At 45.2% G+C, this 17919-nt stretch overlaps 2 protein-coding genes across 3 annotated transcripts in view; both read right to left on the minus strand.

The window, feature by feature from the left end:
- ttc28 (tetratricopeptide repeat domain 28) overlaps window positions 1-2543 on the minus strand; it is a 22329-nt gene extending 19786 nt beyond the window's left edge. Inside the window, exons 1-2 of the mRNA XM_086097366.1 lie at window positions 2010-2543; window positions 530-844 (exon numbers count right to left, since the gene is read on the minus strand). Coding sequence (XP_085953492.1) covers window positions 530-844; window positions 2010-2045 — 351 coding nt within the window. The 5' untranslated portion in view covers window positions 2046-2543. The remainder of the gene's footprint in view (window positions 1-529; window positions 845-2009) is intronic.
- A 1167-nt stretch (window positions 2544-3710) lies between these two features.
- rph3aa (rabphilin 3A homolog (mouse), a) lies at window positions 3711-17182 on the minus strand. 2 transcript variants are annotated; one of them, XM_086097468.1, is made up of 15 exons: window positions 16082-17182; window positions 10474-10626; window positions 9877-10006; window positions 9259-9336; window positions 9046-9172; window positions 8755-8910; window positions 8601-8680; window positions 7879-7953; window positions 7129-7238; window positions 6876-7002; window positions 5726-5779; window positions 5421-5572; window positions 5072-5153; window positions 4056-4152; window positions 3711-3978 (listed from the first exon to the last, which is right to left on the minus strand). In XM_086097468.1, the coding sequence occupies exons 1-15, from the start codon at window positions 16231-16233 to the stop codon at window positions 3842-3844; spliced, it is 1710 nt and encodes a 569-aa protein (XP_085953594.1). In that variant the 5' UTR covers window positions 16234-17182; the 3' UTR covers window positions 3711-3841. The 2 variants fall into 2 exon arrangements, with proteins under 2 accessions (XP_085953594.1, XP_085953595.1); XM_086097469.1 differs by lacking the exon at window positions 9259-9336.
- Window positions 17183-17919: the final 737 nt, after the last annotated feature.

Consider the following 17919-nt stretch of genomic DNA (forward strand, 5'->3'; position numbering starts at 1 on the left):
TGTCTTTATCTTTATTGCCGCAAATATTTGGTATCCACCAAAAATACTTTTGAGTAAGGATTCCAAAGGTTTTAAAAATGGCAGCAAAGCACTGCTTTTGTCTAAATGAAACACATCAACTCACTCCAACATGTTCTGTGGCACCAAGAAGTCACAAGATGGTTGCAGAGCTCTACTTTTGTCAAAATAAAACTCCTCAACTCACTTTAACATAGTTCCTTAGCGTCCTTGGACCATAATATGGTGGCAAAGTGCTACTTTTGTCCGAATGAATTTCCTTCAACTCACTTCAAAATAGTTCCTTGGCACCAAGATGGCAGCAAAGCACGACTTTTGTCCAATTTAACCTCTTCAGTTAACTGAAACATAATTCCACGTGCATCTGGATGCCACAAGATGGCGGCAAAGCACTACGTTTGTATGCATGAAAATCCTAAACGTACTCAAACATAGTTCCTTGGCGCCTAACTGAGAATCGCGAATATCGTTTTACGTCATGGCAGCGGTACGGAGTCGGGGGGGGTCACACCTGTGTCCACTTGGGGTTGATGTCACGAGCCTTGTTGGCGTCGCGGAGGGCCCGGCGGTAGCGCCCCAAGCTGAGGTGGGCCGCCGAGCGGGTGCTGTACACCACGCAGTTGAGGGGGTCCGCCGCCAGGGCCTCCGTGCACAGACGCACCGCCAGGGCAAAGTCGCCCCGCTGGCAGGCCCGCTCGCAGCCACGGACGCCATCCGACACGTCGGCTTTGCTTGGGCCTGAGTCAGGCGGTGGTAGCCCCGCCCCTTTGTCCATGCTGGTTGAGGATGATGATGATGAGGAGGATGAAGAGGGTGCGTTGGCGGGCTGCGAGGAGGAGCAAAAGCAACAAACTGAGGAGGAAAGACATTTTCGTTTCCGTTTTAGTCAATTAGTGAGTTTGGTTGGCAAAACTTGGCCAAAAACTCAGCGCCACCCCCAAGTGGACTGGAGGACATTTTGCTACGAATTTGAATGTAAGTAGTGTAGAAAAAATATTCTTTAGAATCAATAATCCAGATAAGTGACATAGAAGAAGAAAAATGTATTAAAATAGATTATTTATAGAGGACATTCCATTATTATTGTTAATATTATTTTTCATTAAAACATGAAAAAACGTCTTAAAATTGAAAAATCAATATAAATATCATGGAAACGATAACAAAAACAAAACATTTAAAATAAATAGATAATTAATGAAATAATTAAATTATAGTTATATTTGTAACTAAATTTAAACTGTTTAAGAGTTAAAATATAGATTTAAAAGCACTTTGTATTTGTGGGAATTCATGTTTTCACGTTGTTGTCCTTTTATGGCGAATGATGTCATCTAAAAACAAGCTAGCAGGTGTTAGCAGCGTAGAAAGATAACTTGGCTTGATTTGATTGATCTCGGCCGCTTCTACCAGATGAGATTTATTCAAAGACGCTAACGTTCATCCTGGCACGTCCCCAGCATTCCTTTTCAGAGTTTCGCTTATTGTCTTTTCTAAGAAGGCAAAAAATCAGCTGTTACATTTTTCAACCAATTATGAGTTTTATTTCTTGTATCGTGATGACAACTATGACTTGTTTTATTGTTTGTTTTCCGTGTTTGATTGTGAGGCCCTGTTGCACGCCAAATTGCCCTTCGGGGACAATAAAGATCGATGAATCGATCGATTGATCGAGCGATCTATTTTTCTTATTTTTTTCTTATTTGCTACGCCGATGTTGTCATTTTGCTGTGCAGCTTTTAAGTTTCTACAACAACAGCAAGAAATTGTTTGCTGGATTATGACGTCACAAATCCGGCTTGGTTACATACACAGCAGGAAAGGTGACAAATACATTGTAAGAAATGCAATAGTCACAATTAAGTCAAATCTCTCTTCATTTAAAAATACAGTCAATGACGTTATCTTGAAATTGCGCAAGTTGCCTCGCTGACTTTTTGGACCAATCGGAACTTTTGACTTTAGGATAACTCGCGCGTGCGCGTGCTCACCTTGTTCTCCCGGGAAGTTGGGCAAGTTTCCAGCATCTCGCCCCTACGCGGAGACCCCGAGCCCGACCACAGCGGTCCGGGTTGGGGGTCGAGATTCGAATCCTCCCCGAGTGGAGTCCAAAGGAAACCAGCGCGCCATGTTTGCCGGAGCTCACCTTCTCTTCCTCCTCCTTCCCTTGGGCGTGTGTACGCGTGCGTGCACGCGCGTCCCGGTCCGGTCGGAACTTCTCCTTGCAATGACGTCACTTAGTGTGCTACGATCCTACGGATCAACTTGCTCACGATGCAGGTTGGCATGGGTTCGCTTTCCCGCCCGGGAGACCATCACGTTCGCACGTGGGAGTGAGTGAAAATAATAATAATAATAATAATAAAAAGGTCGGTGAAACGTGGACGCAAAAAAAAACAAAAAACGCTGCATTCTACCAAATAGCCAGCAGGCGGTGACGTCACTATGGCGTTTGTATTAAATTATGAAATTACGTTTCAAATCAATTCCACTATTTGCCACCTCTTGGCTCTGATGTAACTTCAAAAAAATAAAAAAAATCCCACAAACGAACTAGCTAACGGGCTACTACGAGTTCACTCAACGATGAACTCAAAACTATCTCACGACTGGCTCACTCATGAACGCATTAACTCACTCAATAACTAACCCACTAACTACTCGCTATCTCAATTGTTCAATAATTGACTTGCTCTCTAATAACTGACTATTTAACTCACTAATTCTATCCCGAACTCTATAAATAGGCGACTAAATAACAAACTAGCTAACTCGCTATCCTACTAACTTACTCACTAATGAATTCTCACGACCGAGCTTTCTCCGGACGGAAGCAAACAAATCTCGTCCACGCGGAAGCGTTTCAAGACTTGCGTGCGTCCAAAAGAAGACGCTGAGGACGTTTAACGGCTGTAATGTGTATGCCAAGACTGGAGTGGCGCTGCAGCGCAGCCACAGGGAGTTCACGGAAAGCGTAGAAGAAGAATCACTTTTTTGATCCATTTTTTTTTTGCAATCTACAGAATAAACATGCGTGTATCGAAAGAACATGAAAAAGTCGAACACGGGAGACGTGACAATGGCGGCTGATTCAAGTCCAACGCCGCCTGTTGAACGTGGGAAGAAAGAAGCGAAATATTTTGCTGCAAAAGCAGAAGCGAGCGAAGGAGGCCGAGCAAAACCACGACAACGCGGCCATCCGCCATTGTTGTTGACGGCTCGCGCGCGGTCACGCGAGAATCGGCGACGATGCGTCGTCATTGAGCTGCGACCGTTACGTCGTCGCCGGAGGAGTATCCTGCATATGGCGTCCAGACGGACGCGTTTTGAAATCTGTCCGCTCCGGAGCTCGCTTTCAAACTCGGAACCCGCGCCGTTGTGTGGACGAAACAGCACGAACGGTAAGAAACTTGCGAGGATACATTGAAACTGGCTTTCGTGTGGGCGGGGCCTCGACCAGTCAATAAATAACAACCACTCAAGCTTGTGAACAATTTAGCTGATTGTCGGCTAAAATGGCCGACATCCTCTTCAATTTTGGAGCTTGAGATTTTTTTTTCACGAGTCCTTTTATGATAGATATGTCTGATGACTATTTTAAACTTCCCACGGGGCGCTACTGAAGGAAATGATCCCCAAAAAACGGCTTCAAAACAAAATGGTGGACGACCTCTATTTTGTCTGTTTGTTGTCGTGAGCACACGCCTTCAGACGCAGGATTGTTTATTGATCACAAGACAACAAGCATCCACAAGACCAACGAACACCCGACGCGGAGGAGGGCCACGGAAAACGGGACGAGGAGAGAGCGGAGCGGCCATTTTCAATCGTCAAAGCGTCCGCCGCTGTTGTCGTCGAGCAGGAGATGCCAGCGTTCGATCCTCCGGTCTTTGTTCTTCAGGCACTCGTACCAGTGCTTCAGGCTCTCGCCTTCCGCCCCGATGCCCAGCTGGCAGCCGCCTGCGCGCAAACACGCCTGCCGGTTAGCCGCCGTTAGCGCGTTGGCCTCAGCGGAAGACGCCAGCGCGCGAGCTCACCGATGAAGTCGTTGGACGTGCCCATGTCGTAGTCCCACACCGAAATGTCCAGCGTCTTCTTGGCCAGCTCGCCGTGCTTGATTTCATAACTGAACTCCTGCGAACACGACGCCATTCATTCATTCACTCACTCGTGAATTCAGCAATTCAGCCTTTCATTCATACATTCGCTCACTTATGCATTCATCTCTTCTTTCAGTCATTCATTCACTCATTCATTTGCTATTCCATTGAGTCGGTCAATCACCCATTAATTCATTCAGTCACAAACTCATTCATACACTCAACACTCAATCATTCATTGCTTATTCATTCACTCATTCACTCATTAATTTACTCATTCTGTCACTCACTAATACATTCAGCAATTCATTCTTTCATACATACATTCACTCACTTATGCATTCATCTATTCTTTCAATCATTAATTCACTCATTCATTTGCTATTCCATTAAGTCGGTCAATCACCCATTAATTCATTCAGTCACAAACTCATTCATACACTCAACACTCAATCATTCATTGCTTATTCATTCACTCAGTCATTCAGAGACCCACTCTTCACTCATTCACTCATTCATTTACTCATTCTGTAACTCACTCACTAATGCATTCAATAATTCAGCTTTTCAAATATACATTGACATTCAATCACTCACTCATTCATGCACTGATTTATTCATTCAATCATTTAGTCACTCATTCATATATCTATTTACGCTTTCGTTAAATCTGTCACACAAACACTTATTTCATACGCTCACTCATACATTTATTCGTTCACTCAATATTTGACTCATTCTGTCACCCATCCATTCCTTTTTCATTCATTCACACATACAATCATTTATACATTCACTCAGACACTCATTTATTCATTGATGAATTCACTCACTCAGCCATTCAAACAGCCATTCCTTTAGTCATGTATTCATGAAATCACTCACTCAAGAATTCATACATTCATTTATTCATTCATGTCATGTGAAGTCATACAATCATTCACTCATCTGACCTCCTGGAACTCAGGATTGAGAGTTTTCTTCTTGATCTGCGTCTTGTTCTTGCCTTTCTTTCCCATGTCAGGCTTCAGAGACCTGAACGGGACGCCGTGAAAGTGAAGGGGTGAATGTGACAAGAGATGGCAGGATGAAGTTGAAAGTGAAAAGGTGAGATGAGAGGGTGAAAGTGAGAGGGAGCAGGTTCAGAGTTAGAGAGTGAAGATGAGAAGATGAGGATGAGAGAGAGCGTGAAAGGATGAAAATGAGAGGGTGAATGTGAGAGAGTACAAGTGAGATGGTCAAGGTTCGGAGTGAGCAGATGGAAGTGAGAGGGTGAATTACGAGCACGTGCGTTTGTCGTACACTTTGACAAAAGGGTCCGAGTATCCGTTGGCGTCCATGGCGGCCAGGTGGGCACATCGGACCACGCCCACAATCAGACGACCTTGGCCGCTGTCGTACCTCAGAGACACCAGGATGCGACCTCGCTCCTCGCGCTCCTCGCCCTCGCGCACCTGCGCACGCACAAACACCAGGAAAAATAGTCTGTCATATTTATTCGTTTTTTAGTTGAGTTTCTGGAAAAGGTTCCACTTTTCGATGAATTTTGCCGGCATTCATTTGTGTCGGAAGTTTGGCGAGTGTTTTGGCAATCCGATGTTTCTTACGTCATCCTCATAGAGCGCCATTCCTCGAGATTGGCCTCCCACCATTTTCTTCACCTGCCAATAGGAAAAAAAAAGTGAGAAACGCGACTTTGGAGAGAAACAGCGCCATCCGCTGGCGGGGATGGGGCAGTGTGCCTTCTGCCCCCAATGCACAATTTTCTCAAGAAATCTTACCAAAATGAAGATTCTCACGAACGGAGCCGGAAAGACTCGCGCGCAAGCATGCATGGGGCAGATGCCACTTTGCCCCAAGGTCATTTATAGCAGAGGTCCGCAACCTGCCGCACGTGGCCCTTTAGTGCCTCTCGTCTCCCGTGGCCATCTCTAATTAATATTCTTCAAATGAATTAATGCTTATTATAATAATTAAATAGTCAAAAAAAAAAGCCCCAAAAATGTCTAAAAAGGAAATGCGGAAAAATACCATAAAATGTCCATGAAATTGTCAAAAATATCAGACAATTGAAGAAAACAAAAATGTTCTAAAAGTAACCTAAAATATCCCAAAACAAAATAAAGGCAGAAAATGACCATAAAATATTTTGGGAATTGCCAAAAATGTCAGAAAATGTATAAATAATAATAATAATAAGGCAGAAAAGAAAACATTCAAAAAGTATCTATAAAATGTCCAAAAACAAGAGGATTTCTCAAAAATAGCCATAAATTGTCCACAAAATGTCAGAAAATTGCTAGCAAAAAAGGCAGAAAAAAAAGTCCAAATAAAAGAAGCAAGGTTGCAGAGAACGACCACGTCCGTAAACTTGACAAAAATTGCAGACATTTGACAGAAAGTCAGAAAAAAATTCAAATATATGAAAAAAAAGTATGAAAAATGACCACAAAAAAATCAATCAATCAAAACAAAATACGAAAGGGAGAAGAAAATGAATGTCTTGTCAATATTAAAAGTTTTTACACTTAACACAGTTTCCTTCATAACAATCTTTAAACGTCTCCAGACAGATTTTTATTTTGTTATTTGTTTGGCCTAAAATGTCTGCAATTGCACATATTTGACACCAAGTAAGAAGTAGCTAGCCGGTAGCTCGCCGGTAGCTAGCCGGTAGCTAGCCGGTAGCTCGCCGGTTGGAGGTTCAAGTGAAGTTCAAATGAAGTATTTGTCACCCGGCACGCGACCCGATCGTACCGCAACGACTCTCTCCAAGCACACGTTGAATTTTTTCTTCTGGTTGAACTTGACTTTCTTGAGCGCCACTCGCGTCTCGCCGATGAACTCGTTGTGTCCGAACTTGTCCTCGTCGCTCACCGACAGCCTGAAGGACCAAAACGACGCAATTCACCTGAAATTTTACTGACTTTCATTGGTTTCGCGTCAGAAGCCAAAAAAAACTCATAATTGATCAAACACATAATGGTGGCGGGAGAAAAAGCGGCCGTACCGCAAAGTTTTTCGGGACATTTCGTCTTCGGTGATGCCGTGGTAGACCAGCGTCTCGTTCCATGTCGGGTTCAGGGTGTTCTTCAATGTTTTGGTGCGAAGCTTGTTGGACTGCGCCACAAAAGACGGACACCAACTTCAGCACTTTTCGGTCATCGATATGAAATGTCAGCCAACAGCACAACCTGGTGGCTGTGACAGGTACTGCGCCGGATGCGCCAAACTTAAGACAAGTCGCCCAAAAATTGTTGACTTTCAACATCACGTTTGAAAAACAAAGCAAATGGCGCCATCTGGTGCCTCTGATGGGGCACTGCAACACTTGCTCGAATGCGTCGTAATTCGTCACCACGATGTGAAGTTACTGCTAAATAATGCAGCGAGCGGCGCTAACAAGAAGTCTTAAAACAGACGCTTGATTATGTCCGGGGGCTGATGACATCGTGCCCCCCCCGGACACCAGATCTGACAGGAACAGGAAGTTGCATACACACTGCTAAGAAAACAGCACAAAATGTAAACTGTGAGGACTAACAAACATTTTATATTTATACATCTGAATCGTGACTCTGCACTCCACATAAACCCCATTTATTGATTAAAACAGCGCCATCTGGTGGTACTGCCGGGGCACTGCGCCTCCTGTCCCACATCTGTGGTCCTCCTTTCGCATTTTGTTTTTTCACAAGCAACACACGCTAAGCTAACTAGCGACTAGCATCGCGCGGTTGCCGTGGCAACGGGCGGCTACCTTACTGGCGCCCGGCAGCAGGTGCAGCTTGACGTACGGGTCCGACAGGCCGTTGGAGTCCATCGGCTTTAAGCCCTGACACAAAAAAAAGATGAATAAAATGCTTTTGTGGATGAAATACATACAAAGAAAATTAAAGCACTTTGGAATTGAAGAAATAAAAACAGAATTAAATAAATAAATAAGTATATTTATATATAAAGTAAAAATAAATGATACAATTTTAAAAATGAGATTCTAAAAATAGATAAAAAAAATAAATATAGAAATAGAATTAAATAATCAATCAATAAAAATGCTCTGTTCTCATTTTTATTTATTTCATGATGCAGACGCATTATTCAAATGAGGGGGCGGTCCTAAGTGTCTTTCTAAAAGTAAAATATCCTTTGAATTGAGTACAGCTGACCCCCGCATTTTCGGGGTTCTGTATGCACAGATTTGGTTTTTAATATTCCTTTTTATTCAATCATTTTTGGGGTTAAAAAAATACAAATTTAAGCCCCTCCATGATGCATTTTCTAAACACAAAAATTGGCTTAGAAAGATTTTTTTTGCAATGCAATTTTGATGACGTGGATTATTTGCAAATGTTCACAACTTTTGGGGCTGCTGCGTATAAAAACATTTTCACGGGACTTTTCAGTGAAATCAATGCAGAAAGAAAAGAAAGAAAGAAAGCACGTTAGCGTGAAACGAACAGAAGGTAAAGACGCGCGTACCTTCGCCTTGATGACGCAACATTGCAGCTGGTGGCCATCTTGCTTGTAGAGCAAACTGAATTCCAAACTTCCCAGCGTGGCTTCGGCCAGAGAGCAAAAAGATCCCACGTGAGACCAGAAAGGGCGAAACCAAAGCCGCAAAACGCCGTCTCACTTGCGTCGTCGGAGTCTTCGTCGCTCTCGTCATCTTCGTCTTCCCGCGACGTTACATCGGCAGCGGGTCTCGCAGGTGGGGGCGGGGCCTCCGTTATGCTTGCGCTTGGAGTCGGGAGGGCGCCAGACGCTGCTTCCTTCTTCTCCGGAACGGAGGCTGGATGACGTGATGAGTGTGCGTGGATATATAAATATATTTATGCCGCAATTCTCGGATCCTCTTTTTCCGATATGTGCAAAATATATGCTCCGCAGTACATTCGAACCCGAGCTCATTAGCACGGCTACCTACCAGGCTGATGAGGCGGCGGCGGCGCCCGCGCGGCTCCGTCGAGCGGTGGTCGGGTTAGAGGCAGCGGGCCGGGGAGGACGCGGGGGCCCGGGCCCTTATAGAACCAGGCCCCGGAACGCTTCTGCACCTGCGCCGAGGAAATGAGCACAAGGACCGTAAGGCCGGATGGAGCTCGGGTTCCGCCGGTCGCCAGGCGGGCGCGCGCGCGCTCACTTCTTGGTGTTGCTCGCAGATGGGACACAAGCACGACGAAGCGGAGTCGCTTTGGACGGCGCAAGCGGCGCACACTTGCTGCAAACACAACAACGAGGTCACAAAAAGCTTCAGACGGGGATCCACGCATTGGAAATGTTTCAGTCAAAAATGGAGCCCAAATCGATTTTCCGCGGGACGTCGCTGGAGAAATGACGCTTTGACACAATCGAAAGTCGCCATTGTACGTTTTATAACTTAAAGTACAGCCATTAATAATAGCGAAATCCCTGACAACAAAAGTGAGTATACCCCTAAGTGAAAATGCCGTGTCAATATTTTCTAAGGTCACAAAATAAGCACATCAATAATTAATACACTTAAATAAATGTAAAAAAAATTAATGATGTGATAAAAAAAAAATCTCACTAAATAATGAAAAAAGACCTCATTTAGTTGAATAAATAGAAATGGAATGAAATACAAAATAAAAATGACATTAAATGAATAAATGAGTCACAAGATGTAAACAAACACTTGAAATGTTAATATTGAAATAAATTGCATCGCAAACGTCGGCCATGCTGAGAGACGCTCGCATTCTTCTTCGGGTTTGTGTCGCGACGACGTCGCTCGTACCTTCCTGCAGCGGACACAAAGGGCGGCGCTGACCCCGCCCGCCCCGAAGGTGGCGCTGCAAAGCAGACAAGCCGAACGTCCGTCCCCGCACGCCGTCCTCCGAGCGTCCTCCAGACGGATGGACAGGAGGCTGTGGGGCGCGCACGCACACGCAACATGGATCAATAGATGAATTCATGGTGAGAGGATGAATGGATACATGCATGCTTGATGGGTGACGGATGGACGGATAAACAAATTCATGCCTGACAGATGAAGGAGTGAACGATCGGATGAGTGAAAGCATGATGGATGGATGAATGAACAAACAAACACATGTTAGATGATGAATGGATAAATGTATGAATTGAATTGATGAATAAGTGAATTCATGTCTGAAGATGGATGATGGCTCGATGAATGAGTGAATGATTCGATGATGGATAAATGAATGAATAATCAGAATAGACAATTGAATAACTGACATGAAAGGACATGAATGAACGCATGATGGATGAATAAATGAATACATCATAGATAGATGAAGGCTGGCGGCGGCGATGATGATGATGATGATGATGATGATGATGATGATGATGATGATGATGATGATCTCACTGTATGCGTTGCTGCTCCATGTCGTCCATCTTGGCGGCGCGGGCCAGCACGTCGTTGATGATCTGCTTCTCCTCGTCGGTCAGCTCCTCGCCGGGGTTAAGGGGAGGGGCAGGGGGAGGGGGGGCGCCGCACCCGCTCATCGTCGTGCCGGACCTTGAAAGCAACACGCACGCACACAATCAACAAACACAAAAACATACAAAGATGCGGAGAAGCGGAATTGTAAAGTTCAACGGAAAGGTCATCGGGTCCTGCGGCCTTGGGTCACGAACAACGTCGGAGCTCGCAAACACGCACCCTCTCCACAACGCCATCAATGAGCTGCTCTCTTCTGAGGTGAAAGCGAATGTAAAAGTAGTACTTTGGTGCCATCCACATGTCATTTTTGTGGGTTGGGAGCAACTTTTTGTGCATTTTCACTCCTTTTTTGGGGATCTGGGGAAGCAACACAAGTCAGGGAAATCACGGCCGGCTATGAATTGCAATTGCCGCCACCTACAGGACTGGAGTGGAAGTGAATTTGAAGAATGCAAAGAGACCAGCCGGATGTCCTTGACACCGCTTGAAAGACGAGCTCGTTAGTGTCTTTTCTGTCGTTTTTTCGTCTTCCTCCCTCGACATGTCCGCCGCCACCGGCGCCGGCGCGCTGACGACGTCTGCTTGCTAACTTCCTGACAGCCCGACCTCGCTACCGCTAACGACTGACGTGTCAATGACGATTGCGCATCTTTCACAAGACCGCGACAAGCGTCGATTTGGTCGTCAGAGTCGTCATCGGTGTCGGCGTCGGCCTCGTCGTCGTAACGGCGGTCGACAGCGACCATGACAATGTTGAAGCTGATAATGAGGTGACAACAAAAATAATCGATGATGTCATTTTGTCATTATCGCAATTGTCATCTTTGTCGCTGAAGCCATCATCGTCGTCGTCGGCGGCATCGTCGTCATCATCATCATCGCCGTCATGGCGGGGCCCCCGTGTGACATTTCGGCTCCTCGCTTCGTTCACGTGCCGCTGACCTTTATCTTTTTCTCGCCTGCTCCTCCTGTCGAGAAATGTCAGGGGTTGCCCGGTGGTGCGCAATGTGCCGCTTTGATTGACAGACGTGCGCGCGTGTGCGTGCTCCTGGGGGGGCTTTGAAGAGGAAGGTGGGATCAGCGGCAAACATGACAGGGAATCACCATCCCGGCGCTCTTATCAAAGACACGTGTTCACTTTGCGTGCGTGAGAGAACAATTTGTGTTGTCTGAGAGCAATTCAGTCATGTGTGAGAGCGTTTCAGTCGCGTATGAGAGCGCTTGACAGTAATATTTAAAAGTAGCCCTGAACGATGTCGCGTAAGCTAACTGCTAACCGTCAGGATAAGATGATAAAAATGAAGATCTAAAAACATGTCCAGGTGTTTTTTTTTGGGGGGGGGGGGGGGCGGTTGTGTGTAGAAGGTTTCCGCAGATGTGTGCCGCCGAACCAAACAGGTTGAATCCATTTTGCCGTGTTGATGTTGTTGTTAAGAGAAGACTGCGTGTTAGCCGTGAGCTAGCAGCAGCTGCTCACTATCTGGCAGGCTGTCAGTCACGTGGTAGCCCAGCTGGTTCACTATTTAGCCATTGAGGACTACAAACAAAAACGAGTTTTTGTTTGTGGCCAAGTACTCGACGTTACTTTTCAATTGTTGATGACCTTCCGAAATTCGTTTTTATTCATTAATGATCATCTGAAATTGGTTTTAATTTTGTTGTTGACTGTCTGAAACTAGTTCCGATTTGCTTCGGACCGACGGAAACGAGTTCACATTTTGGTCACCGTCCGGTCGGGGGTCATCGTTAGGAGTCTGTTGCCGATTGGCATTTCTTGCCAATTATCCGGTTTTGGTCTGCTGAGGTCGCGTCGCTCGCTTGGTAAACGACGGGCTTCAGAAAGCACACGTTGCTGCGACGTGCGCGTCGACTGCGCTTCCAGTGGATAAATGTTCTCGACGTGAGGTCGCGACCCCTTCCTGAAAGCCTGTCAACTTTCACCAGAGACGCCAAGGACGCCTTGTGATTTACATCCTCATCTTATAGACGACCTCCACCGAGCGGACATCATGACCTCATACATGTACCGTGCGTGCGTGCGTGCGTGTGCGCGTGCGCGTGCGTGCGCACGTGTGAGATGACTTCCAAAGGGCACTGAGTGATGGTGCGAACACCCACTTACACTTGTTCCAAGTACGTCGGCATTAAGGGCGACATCACTTAACCGCCGTCGTCCGGCATTATCGTTTCAGCGTCGTCATCACTTCGCTGCATCACCGCTGTCACGTCGCCGCCGTCATCCAGCATCAAGTCATCGCCGTCATCCGGCATCGCCAATTAATTACTGTCACTCGGCATCATCAATTAATTTCCATCATCAATTACTTGCTGTCATCCGGCATCAATTCATTTGCATCATCCGGCATCGCCACTTCCTCCCCGCCAAGCTCTCAATCCCTTGAATGGCGTCATCCGGCATCCTCAAGTCACCGCTGGCACGCCGCAGCATCCCCTCGCCGCTGACGTCACGTGACCGATGTCATCCAGCATTAACGGCGAGGGGATGCTCGGCTGTCAAACGCACTCTAATGAGAAGTTCAGGCAAACATTTTGGCTTCATGAGGGAACTGCAGGCCAACGCACGCACGCGCACGCACACGCACGCGCACGTGCACGCACACACACACGCACGCTTATCCCAGCATTTCTTTCCCCCCCCCTTTTTTTTTTTAATGTTCTGGCCGACTTCCTGGTTGCACGTGGGTGACCGACAGATTGAAACCTCAGCTTGAATTCATTTAATAAATTAAGCCTTCAATGGCCTCATTAAAGTGAAGGCGGGACAACTCATCGCAAGATATTTTTTTTTTGGCGCAAATGCATTGAAAAGTTGATTAAAAGTGCTCCTATTTAAAGGTGCAGACCTCGGACACCAGTGGAATTATCAATCGGCGAGCAAAAGAAGAAAAAGTCAAAGTCAATATGAGGTATTACGCCACGGCGTTGACATGATTAGCATTAGCATTAGCGCTACGGCTATCGTTCCCGTGACAAAATCGGCAGCTTTTCTGATAATCACATCACTTGTAAAATTACAGAGCTGAAAGTTAAAATGCAAGATATTCTAATTCAAAGTTATTGCTGACAATATCAATCTTTAGAACGCTAAATTTGACCAAATCTCATTTTGGACTTTTAACCACATTGTTGAAGAATCGATTGGCTAACATAAAAACAAAAGTCAGAGTTGAACACGACTGATTACGACGCTTAATTTGAGGTATTACCCGACGGGGTTTCTTACGTAACAAGGTTAGCGTTAGCATAATCGCTACAGCTACGGCATCTTTCATGAAAATCACATCATCTGTAAAATGACGGTCTTGGAAGTTCATTTAATGTAAGACATTCCGGTTCAAAATTCTTGTCGACAGTAACAATTTTAGAACGCTCAAATTGACAAAATCTCATCTTCCGCGCGGCGTCGCGGCAGAATCGATTAGCTAACATAGAAGGCGACGTTTGATTTGAGCTATTACACGACCGTGTGTGCTACCTAACAAAGTTAGCGTCGTTAGCGCTGTCATTCGCCTTCAAAAACAAAACTGACTAGGTAAGCAATGTAAGCAACATCCTTGTGCTATAAAATAGCCAAATGGAGTTTTGCTTTTTTGTTGTCGATCAAAGCTTTGCATCCTTCTGCATATCTTGAAGCTCGCCATCTACGAGGCCAGCGTGTGCGTCGTGTGGCGAGGGGTCAAGAGCAGGATTGTCGGGAGCATGGGAAGGAGCAGGTCGATCAATAACGGCTCGAAGAAAACCATCGGTGAAAATTGATCACCATCAAAGTCTTTCATCCTTCATTTGCATTCTCCTCCACTTCCGCCTCTTCTTCATTTTCCTCCTCTTCTCTCGAACCCTCGTCATCCTTTTCTGCTCCTCCTCATTCTCGTCTTTCTCCTCAGAACTGCCAAAAGCGTTTCGTCTTATTGTGCTCCTTCCTCCTCATCGTCCTCCGCCCGCAAACATTTTTTTTTCCTGGACTGGCGTCTCGCTTCCCTTTTGCGCCTCCCGCTTCGATTTCCCAACAAACATCTTTGCTGACATCCCAATTAGCTTCTTGAATGTTAGCTTAGCATTAAGTGTGTGTGGGTGGGGGGGGCAGGGGGGGTTGAACGAGGTCACCCACGGAGTCCGTGCATAAAGACTTGAATGTTATATAACGTGATTGACGCCACATCATCAAGTGGAGACGCAGATAAATGCTAGCTTTTTAAGATAGCATCATTTAGCATAAAAAACACGCTTTGATCATGTGACGAGATTGACGGAATCCTGCGACGCAGCTCGTGTGCGCACTTTTGCATTCCTTAAGTTTGGTGTAAGTTCGCGTCGCTTGGCGTAAAGCGACGGTTGCACTCGTAAAATGTTAACACGCACATTTTTTGTTGCCAATAAACTCCATTAGGATCGTTAAAAAATGGCGGCAAGTGCACGTGTCGTTTTGTCACTTTAAAAAAAAAATGCTTGCCGGCTTGAAGGCGTGCAGCGACGCAAACACTTTCGACGCCGCCATTTTGCCATTCAAATATTTGTTGATTTGACTTTGACTTCATGAGCAAGTTCTTTTTTTTTTTTTTTAACTTGATTTTCACGCACGCGCAAACGTATGGCGCACTTCGCTTATTAGTGCGTGCGTGCGTGCGCGCGCGCGCGTGGGTGAAATAAGCTGCCATGAAATGTGCTCTTAAGGCTAGAATGTGTCCCTTTTCTCACTATTCAATAGAAATCGATCTGCAATATGGCCTTCAATCAACATGTCTATTCTGTACATGCGTTTAAATAGTTGGCAATTATGCAAGGGATCCCCCCCCCCCCACCCTGTATACAAATATACATTGTGGTGATATTTGTTGATTTGATTTTGACTTCATGAGCATACTTGGTATTGGAGTAATCCAAAAGTAATCGTTAGGTTACTTTCATATTACGGTACTTGGATTACGTTACCAACTAAAGTTTTTTTAGCCGGTAACGTGTAACGGAATCCATTTTAAAAGTCACCCTCCCAACCCTGAATATTGCATCAAAACAACACAGACAGATGCTCACTTTTGACTTTGTGCATAGCTTAGCATAAAATGATGGTTTCAATACCACATACTTTTTTTTAATTAAATGTATTTTGCCATACACATTCAACTTGAGTGGGAAAAAAATTTCATTCACAAATCTTGTTTTAATTTCCCTATTTCCTCTTTTATTTTTTATATTAAACTTGTTATATTGAATGAACTCATTATTAACTAATAACCACATTGTCAATTTGTATCATTAAGAATTTTTGTTAATGAAATTCACCAATTCATTTAAAAAAAAAAAAACTTTTATTGTACTATTTACAATCAAATAACCAATGAGTTAATTGCAATATTCAATTAAAAAATGATTTGAAGAAAAATGAAGATATTTGCCAACAACCCCATCCATTTTGTTATCACGCTTAAATATAACAGAATGCGCTCCGTGCTTGTTGGCTTGTGTCGCGGTGACGTCATCGATGCCAAGAAATGAAAGCAGGCTCGCTCACCTGTCAACAAAGTGTTGGGCTTCCTTCAGCGCGACGCTGGTCCGAACTGCTGCCGCCGCGTTCGCCTCTTCGCACCCGACTCGCGTTCTCCTCCTGCTGCTGCTGATGCTCTTCCTCCTCCTCCTCCTCCTCTTGCTCCTCCTCTTCCTCATCTGGGTCTCGCGCTCGTTTTTTAGCAAACGTGTCCTCTCGCATCTTTGTCAACGGGACCCCCAGCCGCGAACCCCCGGCCATCTTCGGCCCGTCAACCTGTCTGCTGTGTCATTCTTGTCTCGCAATGCGGGACATTATTATTTGTTTTCCAAGGATAAGATCAATAAATACAAATACTGTATATTTAAGAATGGCGGCATTCATTTAAAAATAACTATAACAAATAAAAATATGACATAATATGTTAGACTGGGGTATTTCATCATTTAACAATAACTTATCATATTACAAGATAGGCCTTATTAAAATCACCATCCCGAAATATGTTTTGAGGTACTTTTTGCGTTGTGTCGTTGTCGACCTGAAAGCGAGCACGAATTTCGCACGCAAGTGTCGTTTTGTTGACCAAATGACGTGCAATGACACGAATGTGCGCCTGCGTGCATCGCGGCCCTTTTTCGCGCCACGAAAGACTTTTCAGTCTGTTTTTTTTTTGTGTGCGCGCGCAGCCCGAGGCCAAGCAGCTGCTTTGCGCGCTGTCAACACAAGAGCACACAATGCAAAGCCAATCGCATCGCGACGCTGCAATTAGCCGTGACGTCACCCCGCTATTCAGCGCAGCGCACTTCACCCTGCAGCCATTTGACGTGAATGCGTCACGTGGGCGTCTTCACGGCAACATTTGAAAATCGCCGCAATCGCCACAATTCTGCACGTTTTGTTCACCGACCGAAAAGCGGATGTGACGCAAGGTGAAATCTGTTCGTCTCAGGAAGTCTGGAAAGACCACTTATCTGAATATAGGACTGGATAGCCGTTAGGCCAAGACGTTTGAAGCCGCCAGGCCGCCATATTGCTCCTCCCAAGAAACGTACTCGTACAGTATGGAAATTGAAGAAAAGATGCCTCTGTCAAATCTAATATTGGGGTCTAAGGAACTGAGCGATAAGTTCGTTTTATTTTACTTGTTAAAAAAATAGTGAAGACCCCCCCCCCCCCCCCCCGTCCCTATACTAACTGCCTACGAGCTGTATATGTCTCATCTGTACGCATATCGTATAGTTAATACAGTAGTCTGCTCGCGAGATGGGAGGAGCAAGATGGCCGCCCCGTGGCTTCAACGGCTTGCACTAGCGTGTACGGGCTATCAGCTAGCCAGTCATGTATTCAGATCAGTGGGAAAGACACAAGAAGTCTGTCATTTTGTTTTGAAGAGTCCATTTTAGGGTCTGTTTTGCCATTTTCGGAGGTCTTTCGACTGTTTTGAAAATTCAGCCCCCAAAGCCAGTTTGACTTGGCAACATGAAATTTGGTAGAAATGTTTATGCTCTATAGATGCACAAAATAGACTTGCCTAGAAAGACACAAGTGCACCATTTCAGTTTAAAGCCGCCATTTTGTGTCAATGTTGCCATTTTCAGGGGTCTTTCAAGAGTTTTTAAAATTCAGCCCGATGAGTCCCTTTCAGTTTGTAACATGAAATTTGGTAGAGATATTTTTGATGACTAGACACATAATAAAGTCTTAAGTCATGCATGATTTGCATGAAGTTGTCATTTTCTGCCTCGTTTCTCAGGGTCTTCGACGACAATTGCCGCCGACAGATTTGGCCCAAATGGCTAAAAACCGGAAGCACATAAAGCAGCCGGAAGGCGGTTTGGCGATTGTTGTGCGTTAACTACCGA

Source organism: Leptonotus elevatus, chromosome 15, assembly GCF_054856555.1.
Source record: "Leptonotus elevatus isolate MCC_2025b chromosome 15, RoL_Lele_1.0, whole genome shotgun sequence".
Classification (NCBI taxonomy): domain Eukaryota; kingdom Metazoa; phylum Chordata; class Actinopteri; order Syngnathiformes; family Syngnathidae; genus Leptonotus; species Leptonotus elevatus.